The sequence below is a fragment of the Uloborus diversus genome, chromosome 2 (assembly GCF_026930045.1).
Source record: "Uloborus diversus isolate 005 chromosome 2, Udiv.v.3.1, whole genome shotgun sequence".
In the NCBI taxonomy this organism is placed as follows: domain Eukaryota; kingdom Metazoa; phylum Arthropoda; class Arachnida; order Araneae; family Uloboridae; genus Uloborus; species Uloborus diversus.
The window spans coordinates 80,733,899-80,755,881 of NC_072732.1; the positions used below are offsets into that span (position 1 = coordinate 80,733,899).

At 31.2% G+C, this 21,983-nt stretch overlaps 1 protein-coding gene across 1 annotated transcript in view; it reads left to right on the forward strand.

The window, feature by feature from the left end:
* LOC129216377 (proteasome activator complex subunit 4-like) overlaps positions 1-21,983 on the forward strand; it is a 119,294-nt gene that overhangs the window by 80,718 nt on the left and 16,593 nt on the right. Inside the window, 11 exon segments of the mRNA XM_054850592.1 lie at positions 3,570-3,761; positions 7,489-7,625; positions 11,655-11,708; positions 11,802-11,931; positions 12,372-12,622; positions 13,296-13,365; positions 13,686-13,811; positions 14,873-15,025; positions 15,490-15,594; positions 15,691-15,782; positions 20,478-20,609. Coding sequence (XP_054706567.1) covers positions 3,570-3,761; positions 7,489-7,625; positions 11,655-11,708; positions 11,802-11,931; positions 12,372-12,622; positions 13,296-13,365; positions 13,686-13,811; positions 14,873-15,025; positions 15,490-15,594; positions 15,691-15,782; positions 20,478-20,609 — 1,442 coding nt within the window.

Here is a 21,983-nt window from a genome sequence, read left to right on the forward strand (position 1 = left end):
AAGTAAAATGGAGGAATAAGGTTCGAGGAATTCCTTCTTGACTATCTTCTCTTATTTATTCTAATTATGATTAAAAGTTTTGTGGAATACTCACCCTCAGTTTTTTTCTCCAAAACCATTGAACTGCTTTAGTTGGTTCATGCAGCTTAGTATTTTTATCTATTTGGAATACAAAGCCATCTGCGGCCCCAATTAAAAACTTTTAACAGTTTGGACAGATGTGGTGTACTTTGCAGTGATACCTTTGAAGGGATATTGCTTTTTTCCACATTTTTCATTCTAAATATCACACTTCCTGAATCTCTTAATCCAGTTTATTTTTTTTTTAAACATTCAAACACTTAGAACAATTGGTGTGCATATTCATTGCAATATTTTAAAAACACTCCCACTGTATTTTAACTTCCCCCCCCCCTATTCCAGGGGTGGAAAATCTGCGCCAATTCAGCCAATTTTCAAATTCTGATACAAGCTGATACAAAACAGCCAAATTCACGATTTTTGCGTCAAAAATGCGATTTTATCACCTAAAACATTTACTGCAAGAATGAAATAGCTGTTGCATTCATTTTTTTGTAATTGAAAGCTAAAGGGGAGCATATAAGAAAAAGAGGGGTAAAGAATTACTTATATTGCCGAAAATTGTTTGCTATGTTTTAAGTTTCAATCTTTTTGCATCCTGTAACTTTTTCAACAATTTTGAAAATTGCAAGTTATTTTCACCTATGTTACTTTAACACTAGAAAGACGGCGTTTTGCGTATACCTAGAAGGACTAGCAGCGGTCACTTTGACCGCCATACTTAAAAGATTGGAAATGGACTCCTTTCGGGATTTTTAACCATACAAAAGATTTATTTCAACAGGTCAGAGTTTAATTTAACATTTTAATCGTAATCTAGTCTGCAAATAAGTCTCAGATAGCTTTTTTTTTAATTTTATGTTCTATCAAGTGAAATACACTGCTTTACACAATTGGCATTGAGAAAGAGCGAATTTGTATAACAAAGAAGAAATTTTCTTAGAATATAATGACTAACAAGTACTATAATCAACCATGCGTGTGTTTGTTTTAAACAATATCTAAATATCGCAAGATACCGTACATTACTATCTTTTACAGTATTTCGAAATACTTATGTTATCACGTCAGCTGTATATTAGCCATTAACAGTTTCTTTTTTCTTTTTTTTTGGCAATCAGAACAAATGATCGTAGTTTTATTTCCGCATGGTTTAATTTCACACTATTTTAATCTTTTTTTGGAGGTACATACTTATTTATATGCAACAAAATTGATCAGTGGAGGTGACTTGGAGGAAAATCAAGAAATAAGAGTTCTGTTTTCGAAAATTTCCCCTTTTTTTGGGCGTCGGATCCTTTTCCCTTTTTATTTCACTGCTTTTTATATTCAGAGCTTCGGTTTTTATTAGCGAGGTTTCTTCTGATTCTAACTCAGAAGAACAATAATTTTCGGCAAATCTTGGCTCCGAAAATTATTCGCAATAATATCATGAAAGCAAGCTATTCTCATCGCTAGGAATATATTTCTCTTCAGATAAGTCAGACTGTTCATTCGAACCATAATCTGTTCTATATAAATCTGCAACAGTTTCGGGAATTAATATTAATATCAGGTTTGCTTTTCAACGGTTATTCTCGACATTATGAAGATAATTATGTAACTGAGCACTTCATTATCATCGAAGAAAATAAACGTCAATGTTTCAAGCAAAGCACATGTTTTGGTGCACAATAGAATTCCAGCAAACATTTTAGGAATTTATCTGTTTATATTTACTTCTTTTTAGGCCCAAATTAATTTCACGTGTCCAGTCACATGCTTTTCAAATTTACCTTTTTCAACTTTAACCCTATTAGCAGAAAACTGAAACCATACAACCAGCAGGTGTTTCGCATTTTCCTAACAGTTCAAATAATCAAACCTGACCAGCAGATACCACTCAAGCGCAAAAGAACATTACTCACCCTGACAACTAACAATAGTCCATAGTACACACAAATGATAAGAGAAAAAAGAAGAAAACGGATGCATAAAGAACGGTTCACTTAGCGGTCAAAATGACCGTAGTCAGTCTTTCTAGGTATAAACATTTATAGCGACTATAATAATAATCCTAAAAGGAAAAAAATTACTGTTGTAAAATCTTAATAAATAGTTAGGAAAAGTCAATGAAGGAAAAAGAGTTTGAAAATTAAACGCAGCAAATATGAGCATTTGAAAATCGATTGCGGTCAAAATGACCGCTTCCGTCTTTCTAGTGTTAAATTGGCTTATTTTATTTCCTATTTTATAATTATTCCATGTTTTGAATAAAATTAAGATGTGGGAGAATGTAGGGAATAGTGAAATAGAGGATCAAAGTGGAATGGGGAAATATTTACTCTACTTTTAGCGCCAGCTATCTAGTAATATTTTAACTATGTTGTAACATATGTAGTCTACTCCAGTCAAGAAAAATTTACCTGTGAAATTAAATGAAGAAGATAATATAAGCAATTTTCAAAAATTAATACTCATATTGTAATATTTTGTTGAAGTCAATGTTGTAAGTCTTATGTACACTTAGGGCCAACGAGAGGCAATGTCAGCCTAGTCGGAAAGTGCAGGCCCACTTCGGAATCGCAGTTGTATGTTTTGTAACTTATACTGAGGATAAGGGGCCCGAGAACCAACAGACGGGGGCTCTCTTTTTGACCACTCAAAAAATGCCTTGTGGGCACTCCTGCTATTAAAGCTATATCCAGTGCCTGATTGCCTCCCAAACATAAGCTTGGCGCAGGTGTCGCCAAATTTGCCGGTTCTTCAAACTTATATTCATTTAGAGCGTGTTTCGAGTTAAAAAAAAGAGTTTAACCAAAAATCCCAACCAGCACTGTGACCTACCAGCTTTTCGGGCGATCGCCCGATTGCCCAGTCCCTGGGCAAAAGTGCACATCTCTAATGAGCAAACTACCACCCATATAAACTAATAGATGCTTCCATTTCTGCCCATAAACCAGATGTTTGCCTTTTCATATCATCGGGGGTCATTGTGCTGACTTATACAATTGTGTTTAAAATTGCTTTATATTGTAAAATTTGCAAGAAAAAAAAACTTGCAGTTAATTTTTAACTTCTGCAATGAAAAATAAGTGATGTAAACTGCAGGTAACTTAATTGTCAAACAAAAATGAAGTATTCTCCTATGCATACAATCTGTCTTCGTACTTATGAAAGGATTATGAAGATTTTTAAGTGAGAAAAATATACAAAAGCACTAAATTCAAATTTATGGCTGAACTAAAAGTTATCTAAGTTTTTTAATATTGCTTCCTTTTTTATGTGCAAAATTTAAATATTCGTTTTGGATTTGTCAAGCAAAGTATAGAATACATATACTTATTCTACGAATATTTATTTTTTAAGTGATTAAATCAGGTGAACAGTTGGTTTCCAAAGGTGGCTAGCTTCAGTTTGTAACAGTAAAAGAAGTTAGAATCAAAATAGTTTAATTTCTTGATTTATATAATGTCTAAAAGTATAAATATTTTTTTTTTCTCCTTTAGGGTGTGTTGCATGTTATTGTTGGACAGAAAAGAAGCTCTTTGCTATTCATTCAGTGTTGGGAATCATTAAGTAAACTTTGGCCTTTGATTGTTTCCTCAAAACATTCTGAAAAACCTTCCATTATAAAGCTGCTTGAATCAATTATTGTGATCATCCATAAGCATTTACCAACTATTCAGATAAAGCTGAAAGTAATTATATCCTTTATTTATTTTTATTTATGTTTTTTTTTTCTCTCAATATAGAATAACAAGGAAATGAAAAAAAATTGATGAATTGCCTGGAAATCTTAATCATTTGGAAGAATTCAGGACACTTTTTTTTTCAAAAATCATTGTGACCTCCAGCATGAATATTGATGAATAATAGTTTTGTTTAAAGGACTAATGTAAAATTTAGTGGAATAAACAGAAATTGTTCTATGACCTTTTTTTGCTGGTGTAATTCTGGTACTTCTAAACTGAAATATGCAATGTTTTTTCTTCTGACTACTCCATTTTTTAAAAATAAAAGCAGTTTAAAAATTGCTCTTTTTCTATGACATATGGTAGACCAGAGCTGGTTGACCAGCTTTTTCTTCTATGATTTTTAAGAAAATTGGAATTAAGCATTTTGGAAAAATATTCAGGATAACATATTCAGGATGAAGTTTTCATAGTAAAATTTTAAAATATTAATTACAATGGGGGTTTTCAAAATTTTAAAAGTTTTTTTTTTTTGAAAGAGCATGCTTAAAAATATAGAATCTGACCATTTTTAAATAATTTGTTCAAGTTTAATATTTTTAAAAAAATACTTAAATCGGTGCTACGTTTCTGTCGTGTGACATCACAAATGGGAAATGCTATTCAGTGTTGCCATTCACGGAGAAAAATATTTAATTCGCATCTTTACTCATGTGTATTGGCAACGATATAGTTGATAGCAAGCGTATAGCACATTTTAATTCGCTTCTTGATTATCATAATGTGGAAACGTAGTAGAAAGATGCGCCAAATTGCACAGGGTTCGTACGCTCCTTCAAAACTCCTCCAATTCTCCTTCATTTAGGAAATTTTTTTGAAGGGCCCCTCAAACTCCTTCATTTTGGTTTTAACTCCTTCAAAACTCCTTCTTTCTTAATTCAAGACTACATAATCTTCCCTATGAGAGTAACTTGAAATACTTCGATAGGCAACTTAACTTCCTCACAAAAGCGAAGGTATAAAGGCAATTTTAATGTAGTTATTTTGTATATTTATTTTTTCATAAAGATGTAATTTACAAATTAAACACAGAAGTTATAAAAGTTGAAGGTAAAAATATTATTAGATGACTAAGACATTTCATAAATGAAGTAAACCATGCTTAAATGGTGCTTGGCCATTTTTTCAAGTTTTATGATCATTGCTTTTCCGTCCACCCCACTCTCAGCTGCAAAAGGCAGTTTGTCTAAGTATTATTTAAATATTTAAAAATGCATAAGCAAATGTACAATATTAAGTGATTGTGTAAAAAACAATTGTTTAGTAAATCACAGTTATGATATTGTAAAATGAGTCATCCACAAGTGATGTCATGCATTAAGGGGGAGACAGGCTCGTGAAATTGTGACAAGGGGAAGAGAGAGGGTGACAAAAAGTAACATCACGCAGTTATTAAAACTGTTTATAAAAAATATGACCTGCGACAATAGGAGGAGTAAGGTAAAGTGTGACACTTTGTGACAAAAAGGAAGGGGGTCAAACATGTTGAAAAAAAGTGACATAAGACAGCCCATTAGTACTCCTTTAAAATCTCATTTTACTCCATCAAAACTCCTCCGAAACTCCTTCATTTTAATTCTGAAATTGAGTACGAACCCTGATTGCATCATTTGTGGCGTCATAAAGACCACGCCTTGTTTTCAAAATCGGACATTTAAAAAAAATTAATTAAAAAATAACTGTTGCGAAAATAAAAGTATTTTCTGGGTCCATGTTTTTTTTTTTTTTTTTACTCATTCTACCAATTTCAGTGACTAAAAGTAGTACTTTTGACTGAAGGAAACAACCCTATTATTAGTTAAGAGGAAAGATTGATACCTAGTTACTTGGGTCAACTTGCCCCCGACTGTGAGAGCTCAAACTATTTATTTAATAATCTGCTAATGTAAAAGTAGAAGAGATGGAAAATCTTTACTAATAATAAAGCTGCAAATCTCTCTGTCTGGATGTCTGGATCTCTGACGTGCATAGCGCCTAGACTATTCGGCTGATTTTCATGAAATTTGGTACAAAAATAGTTTATTGCATGGGGGGGGGGGGGTGCACCTCGAAGCGATTTTTTGAAAATTCGATTTTGTTCTTTTTATATTCCAATTTTAAGAATATTTTACCGAGCAAATTATCACAACGTGTACAAATAAATTACAGAATTATCATAACGTAGAACCGTAGCATGGGCAAGCAAATAAATACAGCAAATTGGTGAGAAATTCATCAATCCTTATTTGTAAATATACAGGCGAACCAAAAGACCTTTTAATTTTCTACTACGGGCAAAGTCGTGCGGGTACCACTAGTGGATTTATAAATAAGAAAGCAAAAAAGACTTAAACTGCAATAATCAAACAACATGAAGACAGATTAACTGCCTTCTGCATGATTTTTATCACTGCATTGAATGAAAATGTGGTGCACCAGGTTAGCCCACTGTGTCTCATGTGAAATGGTGCAACTCCCCTATATTGCAATTCTTACTTTTGATAATTGTAAAAATTTTCTAAAAATGTAATAAGCAGAAAGATTCAACATTAATTATTAGCAACTGTCTTTCTGAATATTGCTTTTCAGGCTGAAAATTGCAATTTTTTTTATAAACAAATTATTTGTTGGAGTGAAATTTACTCAAAAAAATTCTAGCTGGTTCTTTGAGATGGGCAATGCTTTTTCAATGCTATTTATTTGAGGTGAGAGGTAGAACAGTCTTCACTTGGCTAGACCATGCTTTTCTGCACTATCAAATCAATATTTTTAAAAGTATTGTGACAAGGCCAACATGCTCCTATGACCAACTGTTCCCAGTCGACCCTACTTGAGATCCATACATAGAGATTGTGTATAGATGAGTTGAAATCAGAGTTGCTAGGTTTGGCTTATATTAACCATTTTGTCTATTTTTGATCATACTTTGTTAGATGGGGGAGGATTTATAAAGATGAAAACTCAGTTGTTTGATAATTACCTTGCCGTGAATGTCAAGAATATAAATGTCTTATTTTTTTACCCAAATTTTTGTTTCAAAACTTCTAACTGTTGCATTCACCAACATTTACCCGTGATAAATGCTTTATTTTCTTTCAGTACCATGCAAACAAGGAAAAAAAAAAATCTAAATTTTATTATTTATTAAAATTAAAAGTTCTTGCAAAGATTTGATGCTCTAAATTCTGAACATCAAATTCTATTACATTTTCCAAATCTTCTAAATTTTTTTTAAAATAATTTGCTTGAAATTTGAAAAAAATGCTGTGATGTGCACTGTGGTCAAGTTTCAATGAAAGTACAAATTCACCTAATATTTTCATCAATTGCAATTAAGCAGAACTAAGCTCTTATAGACTTTCAAGTTAAAAAATCAAAATTTTTGATTCATACCTTATTTAGTCATATTATTAATCGAAAGTATTTAAAAGCTGCTATCTTATTCTTAACTAAAAATGCCAATGGGTTGAAAAGGTGCTTAAAGAAAGCCTTTTGAACTAAAATGTGCAATCATTAAATATATAAATATATTTTTTTGAAAGTGTAATATCTGTGTCAAGAACATTAATATCTTCTCTTTGCAATATGCAATATAAAAATGGAAAAACTATTTTGTTGACTTTCCTTTTATTCATTTTTATTGATATAATTTTTATATTAATTCCTGCAATAATTTTAAATATTTTTATTTTAGTTCTCAGAAAAATGCTTGAAAGCTGCTGAGAGTCTTTTCAATCAAAGTATGCCACTACCAACTGCACCTTCTTTCACTAGTGATGAAATTTTGACTCACACTAAAAATTTGCAAAACCGCAATGAAAAAAATGAAAGGTATATTTGCTTTACATAGAATCAATACTTTTTCTTTATAATTTTTAGTTTACTGCTGTTCAGGTCTATATTGAATAGATGATCTTTAAATGTAAAAATTTACTTTTTAAACGCAGTTTATATATAACTAGTATGTTGTGGCCATCACGAAACTTTCTTCTATTTTTTTTTTCTTTTTTTTTCTGATCCCTCCCCATGTTTGACAATATGCAATATTCCCAACACAAAGAAAATTACACATGCAAAAACTAGACGACCATTCCAATGTTTGAATTATTGCAAAAGCAAAGCAAACAGCGAAAATTGAAAGTTATTTTAAAAGCCTTGCTTGAATTAATTATAAATATTTTATTTGTTAACAAACATAAGATGGCAACAGTTAAAAATTTTAAATCATTGAGATAATATTTCCGATCATTTCCATACAATCAAAATCACGAGAAATACGCAGACGACAATCTATTACGATTTATCTTTCTTATTGTTGCATTAATAAAGCTATTTTTATTCGCAAAAAAAAAAAAAAAAAATCAACACCTCTTGGAGCGATTGGCGTCAAAATTGAACCAAAGCCTGTTTACATATGGATTAACATATATTCCAAATTTCAACCAGAACGTAACATTACTTCTTGAGATAGGGCACTCACAATGGAAAAAAAGAACGGGCGATTGCGCTACTCCCTTTCTAGCTGTTGACACCAAAATAAAATCAGCTCTTATACCCACTAAGGGCTACTTGCCGATAAATTTTTCTTTCATTCCGTTCATTATTTCTTGAGATACAGCAGTCACAATTCACGACAAAAAACGTTCTATAGCTCAACCCCCGTTTGAGTTATTGACACCAAAATTGAATCAGCACCTGTTCCTGTTGATGGCAACATATGGACCAAATTTTGTTTGATTCCGCCAGTTACTTCCTGAGGAATAGCAAGCACTCGTAACTCAAAAAACGTCCCATTGCTCCACCCCCCTTGGAGGAATTCGCGCCAAAAACCAATGGACACAAGTTCACATAAGGGCACATATGTGTACCAAATTTCGTTCGATTTCATGCGGTAGTTTTTGCTGTAGAGCGGCCATAAAAAACTGGTGACACACAGACGTGACACATACACACACACACATTTTCCAAAAATAGTCGAAATGGATTCAGCACACCTCAAAACGTTCGAATAATTCGAAATTCGAAAATTTGCACGAATCCAATACTTTCTTCTATATATTAGATATAGAAGAAAGTAAAAATTGATTTTATGGTGTTAAAAGTGTAAAATGATTTTAAATGGAATAAAATGTTAGGGATCTCAATCAGCAATTGTTAGAGATATTAAAAACAGGGTTTTCTCATGTCACAACCTTTCTCAGTCAAAATCAGTTTACCTTGTACTAAACTGTTGAATAATAAATAAGCCATTAAAAAAATTTAACCTAAATCCTTAATGTATCGTAGCGCATAAATCATTTCAAAATTATGATTTTACAAATTTTATTGTCTGATGGTGAAGGAGTAAATTTGAGCGGAAAAAATTTGTACTTTTGTACAAATCACAAAAGCTAACAAATCCCTGGTAAGGGAGCATTTATTACTTCCTTTTACAAAAAAGGAAGTATTGTATTCGCGAAATTTTTTTCACTCAAATCGACCTTAATTTCCATTTTACTCTCCCCCAAATGAATAATGAGGCTTTTTTTTGACTGGACCGCACATGGATAAATGCCTATGAACGTATACACGGGAAATATCCATTTTGACGATTTCCGCGTTAATTACAAAGAGTTTTCTCGTGACGTCTGTATGTAAAGTACAAATGTGCGTATTTATGTCGCATAACTCAAGAACGGTATGTCCTAGAAAGTTGAAATGTGGTACGTATACTACTAGTGGGGTCTAGTTGTGCATCTCCCCTTTTGGTTACATTCGGGTGTTTCTAAAGGGGTCTTTTGCACCTTTTTGGGGGAAATCATTGTTAATTTCGAAGTAATTTCAAGTGGTGTTATAATTTGGCAGACACTTGCGGATATATCGCCACTTTTTTGGTTGCCAAGTTTTTTTGCCAACTTTGCGACAAATTTGGCAATTTTTTTTTCTGATTTCAATTTTGTCACTGTTGGTGATATTTAGAGAGTAAAATATTGAATCACATTAAAATTGCCAGTAATGGGGAAATGACATCAAATTGGGGTAAAAGGAAGTCATGTGATGCACACGTCAGCTCGTTCGTTTTGGATATGACACAACTCATTTTCAAAATTTTTCTCCATGTTGATCAAAACGACAACGAAATTTTTTGCTCGTCAAACGTTGCCAAAATTTCCTGCGTATTATGATCGACGGCATATAATCCACAGATAATAAGATTTAGAAATATAAAGCACAAAATTTTAGCATCAAAATTAAAGCATGACCAAGTATCAAGTTAAAAGGTGTAATAAAAATTAATCTAAAAAAATGATTCCTTCTTGAAATATTGATTATAGTACGCTAATTACTTAAAGACAGAGTCAAGACAAAGGAGCAGACTGTCTATTCTTGTGCAAATGTAAAATAAACAAACTACAGGCAGCAAAAGGGTCTCTTTTGGTGAATTCTACTTTACAGTAAATATTGAGGTGCAATTAGTTGGTGTTGAGGGGAAAAAAAGCAGATAATCTGCACCTAATTAACTTGACACTTTTTTGACAGATAATCTGCATATTATATGCAGCAAAATACGGTACACTAAAAGGAAACAGAAAAAATCCAAACAAATCAACTAAGCCATTAAATATATAATCTTTGAATGGATCAGTTACAACATGTCTGTTGGATCTGTTTTTTTACGTATTTTGATTCTTTCTCTCTGTTGTATTTTCATTTTAAATTCTTTTCCCTGGACTACTTTTGAAAAACTGTTAGATCTGTAAATCTGTGTTAACCATGCAATTTCAGCAAGACATTGACAAACCCAATGAGCTGAGAGTAGTTTCATAAGAATTTTTCCTCAAATATCGCCAAGCACTTATGTGCACCATAAAATACCTAGTAAACGCTCTAGATCAAATAAGCTCCCTTCTTCCCTCTCTCTCTTACCTAACGATTTCTGAAGAGGAAAATACCAAATATCTGCCCCCTCCCTCCTCTTTCCCTAATTTAGTTTGTAATTGAATTTTGGTGTCATCAATTTTTAAAAAAGGCAGAAACAAATGCAGTAGACACAAATGCAAATGCTTTACACAAATCCTGATTGCAAAAATGGACTATTGAGTACGAAAATTGATTTTTACTCTTAAATTTCAGATTTGATTTTCTTTCATAAGTCATTATAGGCATAAGGGAATCAAAAGTTTAGAATTTTACATATTTAAAGGAAAATAGCCAACCGGAAATTGATTAAGTGCATATTATTATTATTTTGTAAAGCAAATGTGTGAAAGTAAATTAAAAGCAGAATTGTGTACTATTATTAAATGAAACAAAAAAATTTCCCTCCATTTCCCACATTTTTTTTCTAAGCAAGTGGATGATTAAGATTATCCAAAGGGTTTATGATTAGATGAAGGAAAAATCAATTTCATGTTCTGCCCATTTCAAAGTAGAACCTTAATTACACGAACCCTGCACAAAATCGCATTACGTTGGAATTTGAAACATGCATTCTTCATTTTTTAACTAAATTTTGTTCCTTATTTCTGCTTAATCACTCACCTTTTTTACTCTTTTCTCAACATTTGATTATAAATAATAACACAATTTTAATTTAATGCATAGCTACTAAGTAAGCAAGTATTCAGTCATAGCTACTTCTAGTTGTGTAGTTATATTAAAACAACTTAAAATATAAACAAAAGGATTTCTTTTTAGCAACAAAGCTAAACACAGGTCATAATACAAGTTTTTATTTAAAAGAAAATGTCATTCCGGAATAAAAATGAGAAATGAATTTTACTTCTCGCTCATTTTTCACTCTTCACTCATATTTCTTCTTTTAGTAAGTTTTTAATAAGATATTATCTTATAAATCCATTTTTCCCTTTTAAATTTTAGTTGCTACAGAAGTCTTGTATTTTCTTTAATAGAATTGCTTCAAAATAATAACTTGTAAGTATACATTTGCATTTCATTTATTCCTTAGCATGCATTTTGTTCGTTCCTTCTACTAGGATTTCATTTATCCTTTTAATCATTATGCAGGCATTGGAGGCATTACCGGTTAGCTTTGGAAATGCTATCAATTTTGATTCGACCAGATGTAGTGTATCCTAAGGAAGGCGTAGAATTATTCGTAGGACATTTAATTCATGAAACACTTGCAATTAGAAAAGTAAGTGAGCTGAAGTGTGTGCAAAAATGAAGTATGTGTGAAAATTTGTGGTTGGCTTTCTCCTCTTATTCTAAAATTTTGTTATGACATAAATAATAAATACAAGTTATATGTTTTTTTTTATTACTCTTTCACATCTTCCAATACAAAATTAATTTGTAGAAATACACTTCTCAACTAAACTTGTGTTCTTGCATGTTTATAAAAAGTACTATAAATATCCATTGAATTGTAATAATTAATTTATCAAATTTCAACCATAAAAGATTTAAAGTGTATTAGTTGTAGTTAGTAGTAAATGTATCTTAGATTTTATAATTCGAATACCTTATTTTTTCAGAGAAGAAATTGTTAAAGGCTATTTTTAGTAGTGTTTTATATCTTTCATCTTTTTTTTTTTTAAGTAGTTTTCATAATTTTTTTTTTTTTTTCCCTTTTAGATTTCTTTGCAAGCTGTTGTCTGTATTTTGAAGCAACACAAACGGAAACATGTAAAAATTGAAATAGATCCCAAATCGCAGCAAAGTGAAGATTGGACTCTTCATCCACTCATGGCTCAACAACAAACAGAAGACATTCCAGATAACTTATGGTTGCAATATAACAGCCTTACTCCTCCAAATACTCTTGAAAAATGGAAATCCAGGCATTTTGTTCACAAATCTTACGTAGGATTTTATGCATGGCCAAAGTAATTTTCTTTTGAATTTTGATGCTTGAACTCTCCAACATTGTTTTTTCATGACTCATGATTAATGTTACATTTTACTGTGGAGTATTTTCATGACTTAATATTTTACTGTGACTTTTGCAATTAAAGCTTTAACATTCTAAATTAGTAAACAATAATTAAAACTACCTTATTGTAAAAAAGGAAAAACATATGAAAATTTTGAAGAGCTTTAAAATCAAACCAACTTAATGATATCAGTTATAAAATAGCATATTTCTGAATAATTTATGCAAATGAGCTGCCTAAACAAACATAAGTAAATGCTTTCAAAAGTCCTGTAGATGCTGGAAAAAATGATTAATTTGAATGGTGTAAATTAAACTTCATTGCTGTTATTTTAATAATAAATACAATATATTTTAAAGTATCCCGCCCCCCATCATTATTGTTTTTCATTACAACCTTTTCCAGGGTGTGATTTATCTGTAGTAAGGAAACATCAAATAAGTGTCTTTTATGCCTCTGTTTCTTGAAGTTCTTTAAATAACTTTAAAATCATCAATTTAATTAGTGAACAAATAAAAAATTAGAGTAAAATATTAGATTAAAGCTAAAATTGTCAAAGTAATTAATATTAAGCAAATTCCTTTTAAGGTGTTGAATGTATTGTTTTATTATTATTTTTTTTTAGGCAATTGAAAGTTCATGCTCCAGAAAGTGAGCAGCCCAAGTTGGATAGAACTTTTGATGAACTGCAGGAGGTAACGGTTTCATTTTTTGGTTTTTGAAATACATTTTATTTTTTCACCATCACTTTTCATTTTTATGTTTTAATGTGAAGTTTCTAACCTAAACTTTTATGTGTTTCCACTTTATTGTGTTTCCACTAATTCACATAAAGAGATAACTTGTGGTAACAGAAAGCCAAAAGTTACAAAAATCCCTTCAAAAGAAGTATATTTTTAAGATTGATAATATTTTTTTAATTTCATACTACCATAAAATTATACACTAGTAAAAAAAAATATTCAGTCATAATATTGCTTTCAGGTCTTTCATTCTTTGAAATATGTTCTTACAGGAAGAAAAACCAATATATGAAGCATTTATGCAACAAACATTTGTTGATAACATAGTATCATACTTTTCTTTAGAAGAAAAGAAAGGTGTTGACAAATTCTGTGAAAAAAAGTTGCTGTTGTTTCGAGTAAGTTGCAGTTTAAAAGTTTTGATTTTTTGTTTTTTTAGCACCATTAAGCTGTAGCTAATAACTAAGATCTTTATCTTTTAAAAGTTTCAACAAAGAATTTTTTTTATTCAATTTGAAATGTAGTTATTTTTTTCGTATTAGTTTTTTTTTTTGGTATTTCTGGAGAGAAAGAAAAGTAAAAGAACTTTTTTAATGCTGTCAAAATCATATTCTCAATATCAGGTAAGATGCAGAATTCCTGATTTTTTTTTTTTTTGAAATTTTTTAAAAAAATCAAAGTCTGATTTTTTAAATTTAAATCAGATTTCTTTTAAATATTCAAAAATTTGAAGTACTTAATTACATTTATAAGTATTACTGCTGGGAAATTACCTGTTCCATTTTTTCCCCCTTTTCATTAACATCCATCACACTTTTTAGTCAAAGGCCATTTTTTGGATTTAAAAGTTGTTCATAATATGCTGCTTACATTTTTTAATCTCTATTTCTCTCTGTTGTGTTCTCTTTTTCTAATTCTTGATAAATTATTTTTGTTCTATTAAAACGTTTTGGTAAGTTTTAGAAGCTTCACTGAAATGGTAAAAACGTAAGAATTGTACTAAGCGCTTCTACAGTCTTAAACCCCATGAATTGTAATCAAAAAATCTGCTATGAATGAGATTGGAAACAGAAATGTTGAATTGAGGGAAAAAGACAAAAATTAGGTTATTGGGGGTAAATTTTAACAAATACTTGTAAAAGTTATTTTAACATCAACATGGAGGGCTATTTAAAGTGGAACATTTTCTTCAAGATATTAAAAATTTTTGGACTTTGTAATTCAAATTATCAAAGGTTAATTTTTTGTTTCAATATTTTAGTATATATTTATTTAAAATTTTAATCAAAAGTTTTGTAGAATATGTTCATTTTAACTGCAGTCAATTAATATTTTGCTCTTGTTTTTAAGTTGTAGAAATATTATTTAAAATTTTTTATCATTTTGAATTAAATGAACAAAATATTGTCTCTTTACCCCATGTTATTTTTGTTCTAATTGATATTTTCTGCTTTTTTAGAATTTATTTTCTAACTTTGGAGATACATTCCTTCCTAATTTTGTTCATCATCTGCATCAAATGGTGGAAGACAAACAAGAAAGCATGCAACGTTGTGCTACAGAAATGATTGGAGGTATACTGAATGCTTCAAAGCACTGGGGTTTTGAAAAGGTATGAAATATAATTCAATTGCTAACAAAAAAAATTGTACATTTAGATGTCTATGTAGTTAATTGGGAAAATTTTGTTGAAAAAAAAAATGGGTCAATGTTGGTACTGTAATATTTCAAGCTACATATTGAATATTCAACTCATAAACATGGTTAAAGGTTTCCCTTCAAAAAAATAGTATTAAGAATGCATTTTTATACTATCTTTGGGTGGCTAAAGGGGGAGAAGATCCCAAAACCCTAAAAAAAAAAAAAAAAAAAAAGGGAAAATGAAAAAATAAAAGGAAAATTTTCAAAATTGAAATTTTAAACACTTTTTGGCTGTTTTTGGGGAGAAAATGATGAACGTAAAAAATTTCTAGAACTCGAATCTAAGAAATGCAAATTCCTGGTACCGTGCTTTGCCATATGTTTCAATTAAAGGATTAAGTGTAGAGTTTTCTCAATGTGTTTTCTTTGTTTCAGGTAGAGAAACTAAAAGAAAATTTTGTTCCTATCTTAGAAAAAGCACTTAAGAGCATTACACCAGAGACCTTTGCTGATTGGGCTAAGTGTTTTGCTTCTATGATTGTATGTTTTAATCTTTCTGTGTCTGATGTATCATATTTTTGTGTTATTGTTGTGTTACTTTCTATTCATGTTCCAAACTGCACTTGTTTATTTTAGGAAGACAGAGATCCAAACAAATACTATTGGTTGTTTGAGTTCTTGATGAAAGAACCCCAAAGCATTGAAAATGGATCATTTTTAGAATCAAGGTGAATATGTTACAGTTCAGAGAGCTTTTATTTAAGTATAAATCTTTGACAGTCAAAATAAATATTTATTCCTTTGCTTAGTGTAATTGAACTCCATAAAATTTTATTGCTGCATAAGTTATTACTGTTTGAATTTTAGTACAGTGAAACCTGTGTAAGTTGACCACTCGCGGTGCAGTACTTTGGCGGTCAACTTAGACAGGTGGTCAACTTATAAAGGGCGGTAATACTTTTTTTTTTATTATTATTTCTTGCACTATGTATTCATTTTTTGAGGAATTCACCCTTACTCTTTCTGTTCAAATCATTTTCATTGTTTAATAATATTGAAAGTGAAACAATAATTAAAAATACTATTCAAATAATTTTGTTAGTTTTTCCTTGTTTTTAACTATATTAGATACTTTAGTTTTAGAAATTCCTTATATGCCAGCTAATATTCTCTGGCTTTTTCCGTTTTCAGTTAATTTTAATATTTCATACTTTTTATTAAAATTAAATTCAGCTAATTTTCTTTTTGAAGCCTTTTTATGTAAAACTTATAGCACAAAGAGCAACAAGCTCGACTCTCCCAGTTCATAAAGGCAAAATCAAAATGTCCTATCTCTTAATCCCTTGCACCAGAAACATGTAACTTTACTCATTAGCAAGCCCAGATCGGCATACCCGCAGTGCGAGAGGCCCGCGTCCTTAAAGGGGCTAACGGCCCTAGAAATTGAAGAAAAAATAGAAAAAAAAAAACTAGTACTAAGACTTATTCACTTTACTAAGAGACACTGCTGGCATGTAGGTATGGACCCTACATATTTTGTTGCAGGGGAATCAAAATGTATAGATCCGGGCCTGCTCTTTAGCACAGTTCCTGTGTTGGCACAACACTTGCAACTGAAAGAAAAGACTTTGAACTTTACTACTGACGCCTATTTTCATTGAACAGAGTACAAAAAGCTATCTCAAATAGAACAACAAATGAAAAACAAGTTTGGAGAATAAAGAGCAGCGTTAAGCTTTATGCTGCTGTTTAGTTAGTAAAATGCTGTTCCGTCATCAAAGCATTAAAAAAAACTTGGAAAGCTATGAAAAAAATAATAATAATAATAAAAATTAAATAAATAATAAAATAAAATAATTTGCTGAAGAAAGTAAAAAAAAAAAAAAATAAACCAAGTGGTCAACTTACAAAGGGTTTTTTACGTTACTCCTAATCAAATTTGGCGTACATTAGTGGTCAAGATAGAGAGGTGGTCAAGTTACAGAGGTTTTCCTTCATTATATGAGATAGGACTAATTCCGTTCCTGACAAAAGCGGTCAACATAGACAGGTGGTCAACTTACAAGGGTGGTCAACTTTACAGGTTTTACACATTTGAACTGTTTTATTATTTTTTAAAACTTTATCAACATTATTTTAATATCAGTGAAAACATTTTTAATGACTTTTACCAGAATTAGTCAAAAACTAATGTAGTTAATATAATTTGAAATGAAATAATGTATTTATCTATAGCTATTTTGTCAACTTGTTCTTGAAATGTAGTTTTCAATACTTGTCCTTTGCTTGTCATACCATAGTTTCTGGTGATATTTCTATGTTTTCTGGATTAGAAAAATGAATTGAACTTATTGAAATACATAAAAAGAAAAATTTTTATGAATTCAAAATGTGATGTTTTTTATATTTAGCAATTTCCTCATATTATTTTGAATAATTAAAAATGATCATTGCAAGCAACAAAGCCAACAGAATGGTTGGTTTATTAATTGATCTATTTAAAACAAATCTAATGAGGTTCTTCATTAATTGATCTATTTCAAAAAGATCTAATAAGGTTCTGCTTTTATATAGAAGTTTCAGAAGACTTCATTTGGAGTATGATGTCCTGTTTTGGTCTCCTTTTCCCAAGAAAGATATTTCTTTATTGTAAAGAGTTCAAAGAGACTAGTGAGGGGACTTTTCAATTTAGATTATGATGCCAGACTTAAAAGTCTTAATAAGTATTGCCTGGAACAAAGGAGAGTCAGAGAGGACAGGAATCATGGGTTTAAATAAATTTATCAATATGAAAGATGTTAACGGGTTAAATTTTTGCATTGGATGCAGGAGGAAGGGTCATGGTTTTAAGCTATTCAAATCGTGGCCTAATCTGGAAATTAGGAAAAATTACTTCTTTAGTAGGGTCGTGGGTGCTTGGATTAGCTTACCAGGAGAGGTGCTAATGAGCAAGGGGGTTGGATAGCTTCAAGAGGGCCATTGATCTTCATTGGAGACGAATAAACTGACTAGGACCAGCCTATCTTGAATTATATACTTTCTTTTTGTCAGTGTCTTAAGTTTGTTATATTTGTCAACTATTGTATGATTTATAAATAATTTTGGGGAAAAAATTTCATGTTCTAGTTTCTCTTTAGCATTGCTTATGGTCTTTTGTACTCATTTTCAGAAGTTATTTCTTTGTTTCAGGTTAATTCACTAAGCTTAAAGCAATTTGAAAATTACTTCTTTGTAACTTATGGTCTTAGATATTGTGAAATGTTAATCCTACCGGATTTAAAGTGGAGTGTTTCAAATCATATTCAAAACATTTTATGCTCAAACAAGCTTTTCTTACATTTAGCATACCATTTTTTTTCCAATCATGATAAAGTGAAGGGAATTACTTGTACGTTAACTTTTATGTTGAGTCTTTGAGTGGTTAAGTTTAATAACCTATGACAAGAGATTATTGTATCCAAAAAAAAAAAAACGGAAAATCCATAAATATAATTTTAATTTCTTAATTAGATTAACCCAGTGTGTTATTGTAATTATTTTTGTCCATAATCTATTTTCACATTTAGTTTTCGTATAGATATTGTCATGATGCGTCGCGTTCAATTTTGAAAAATTATTCAGAAACCCAAAAAGATAACAATCTAGGCCATGGAAGTGGAAGCATTGCAGCCGCACATAACTTCAGATCAACGACTGCCTTGAATGCCAAAGAACAAAAAATTTAAAAGACTTATCCCATGTTGAATGTATGTGGACAATAGGAATGAAACACATCAATTACTGTGCATTCTTTATTTCATGCTAAATTTCGAAGCAGACCAGATATGACATGACTTTTGTATGGTGATCACTAGGAAAAAAAACTTCAAACACTTAATAAAAAAAACACAAATCCACGGGCGACATACTTAAAAGTTCAAAAAGAAGAAAAAAAAAACGTGGAGCTGGAGCTTGCAAAGTTCGTTAAAAATCGGAAAACGGGGAGTTCATTCACATGGTGTATAAAACATTCAAATTAAAATGGGCGCAGGACGGGCAGTTCGATTCAAAGATACGGACAAGATGGTGGGGTGTATTCCGGGATAACTCGGATATTAACGATGTCAGCTGCAGGCCAGGCCACGTCGAAAACTGGCGCATCAGTTGGTAATCGCCTTGACGGCGGCGTTGAAATCCTCATATACTTAAAATTTGATTTGGGTAAATGCAGCTCCGCATCACCACTCACAGCTATGTTGAGCATCAAAATATGGTCATTAATGAAGGGCTTGATTCCGGCACATTCTGCGTACCTTCCTCCGAAGTTATACGCACAGGTGATACACTTCCTATGCTATCATCATCTGCCACGAAGTTTAACGTTCTTGATTAAATAATTATGTTATAAAAATAAAAGGTTTCACCTCATTGCTGAACTTAAAATTCTCTTTTTCTCTTTTTTTTTTCTTTTGCTTTGCCAGTGTATGTGATAATGCATATCCCATTTTTTTACCCATTTATTTTTTTCCCATTTTTCTGTCAATTTAATTTTTTTTCCCCCCATTTCATTGTTTTTTTTATTTTCTTGTGCATTCAACGTTTTCCCTGCGTTCCCTTTAAATTTCGCGCACTTTATGATATCAACTCTGTGATTTATTCATTTTTCCAATCGTCTAGCTTTTTGTCCATTTTTCTGTTGAGGATCTGATTTTTTCATCTTTTTGTCTGCCATTAAAATGGTGGTAGCGTCCTTTTCCTTCATTGTTTGGGCGCCAAATGTGCTCATTGGTTCCCGCGCATCTCCGCGTACCCGGATCTGATCGCTCATTCGCCGATTCACTTTTTCCACTCCACTTCACTCTGCTTGCAGTTCCCAGTCCGCTCGGTTGTGCTCTTTGCGGCTCTCCGTTTTTTTTCAACGATGGCAATGCTGAAGCATCAGTGCCCGGCGTCATTGGATGACCGTGACTTTCCGCCAAATGTATAAGACCTCAAAATGAGGTGAAACATTTTATTTTTATAACATAATTATTTAATCAAGAACGTTAAACTTCGTGGCAGATGATGATAGCATAGGAAGTGTATCACCTGTGTGTATGATGACTTCGGAGGAAGGTACGCAGAATGTGTCGGAATTGAGCCCTTCATTAATGACCATATTTTGATGCTCAACATAGCTGTGAGTGGTGATGCGGAGCTGCATTTACCCAAATCAAATTTTAAGTATTATATTATTAGTTGTATATATAGTGTGAACTAAAAAGATACTTTTCCTGAATATTTTTTGAACATGCACTAAACTAGAAATTCTTTGTTTATTATGCCTGTAAATATTTTTTAAAAGAGGTATTTCTGCATTTTGTCTGTTTCAGCTAAGCCAGATTTAAATAATTTGCAGTTTGAATTAGATTCTATTAATCATTTTCTATTTGCTTATTTTTTAGTTGGCTCTTCATTCTTGCTGAAACGTTGGCCACACAACAATGGCGAGTTAATGAATTATTTCTAAGAGTTCTTGAATACATTAAGCCAAAACTCAACCACTCTTATCAAAATGTTCGGGAGAAAATTGCGAAGTAAGAATTTTTTCTTGAACTCTTTCTAAATGGTAATGCAATCAGTATTGATTATATATTCAGCTCAGCAGTTCAGATTATCTGATCATATAAGCAGGGTTACAACATATTATCGCCTCAGAGTGTTATTCCTGGGATTAGATGTCTTAGTGTTGTTCTGAAGCGCCGATATGTAGAACAATTCCACACTTCTTAAGTATGGCTGCATTTTATTCACGTATCAGAATAGAGTACTCATAAACAAAAAAATTAAGTCTTTAAGAGCATTTCAAAAATTTGTTTACTAGTTAAAAACTAAAATAAGGAATACACAATATTTATTAGTAAAATTTATTAGCTTACCTTACCGATCTAAAAGTAGGTATGCGAGTTCATATTTAATGCTTTTAAAATCTTCAGATATTTAAGACCGTCTCCTTTTCTTGGTTGTGAACATGTTTTCCAAGTCCTTAATATAAATATGTGATTTTTTAGTATTTTTACTGAATACAGTATTTTTTGAGAAAACAAAATACTGAATGCAGAAAAAAACAAGGGACATTGTAAGCTAAATTCAATATCTTTCAGTTAATTTCATGCATCCAATTAAAAAAGTCTGCTATACAGATACAAAAATACATGGTAGAGCTTTGTCTTTACATCTAAAAGCTCACACCTTTGAATTGAAAAAGGGGTTCCTTGAAACTTGGAAACACGTGTATTCTGAAATCTGTTTATTTGTGCTAAACAACGTTGGATATTTCCTGTTATTCCTTGGCGCAAAGGTATTTATTTATTGCTTAATGTTGTATTAGTTCACACAGCCATGTAATTTCAGTATTTTGTTATCCTGTTTGGGTCACATGTCTGAATAGACTTTGAATGTTCATCTGCTGCTTTGGAATGAGTAAGGAAAAAAAAAAACCTCTGAAATGATCTGTTGCTTTAACGCGTCTAATGTTGTTACTGATTTCTTTCCTCATCATTGTTTTCTTTGGCATTCAAGATATAATATCCACATTGGATATTATATCTTATGTTAAAATTTAGCTGTTAAAGGTTTTCATCGATATTTTTTGTTTTATTGTGCTAACATTTTTTTTTTTTGTTATCAAGCTCTTTCTCTCTCTCTTTTTTGAACTCTCAAGTACAAACTTTTTTTTATAACAGTTTGAACATTGTAGCAGTAAAGTTTGACTGTTAAAATGTTGTTTAATGTTCTCCTGCGGATTGAATTTTCTTAGCAAAGCAGCTTTTGAAAGATGAACTCATTTTTTCAGCCAATGATAGATTCTTTCTTTTCAATGCACTGTTGATAAAAAATGAACTTTCTTATTTGTCATGTGTGATCCAAATAAAACAAAAATTTCCATTATTCTTTTCCTTTCAATTTTA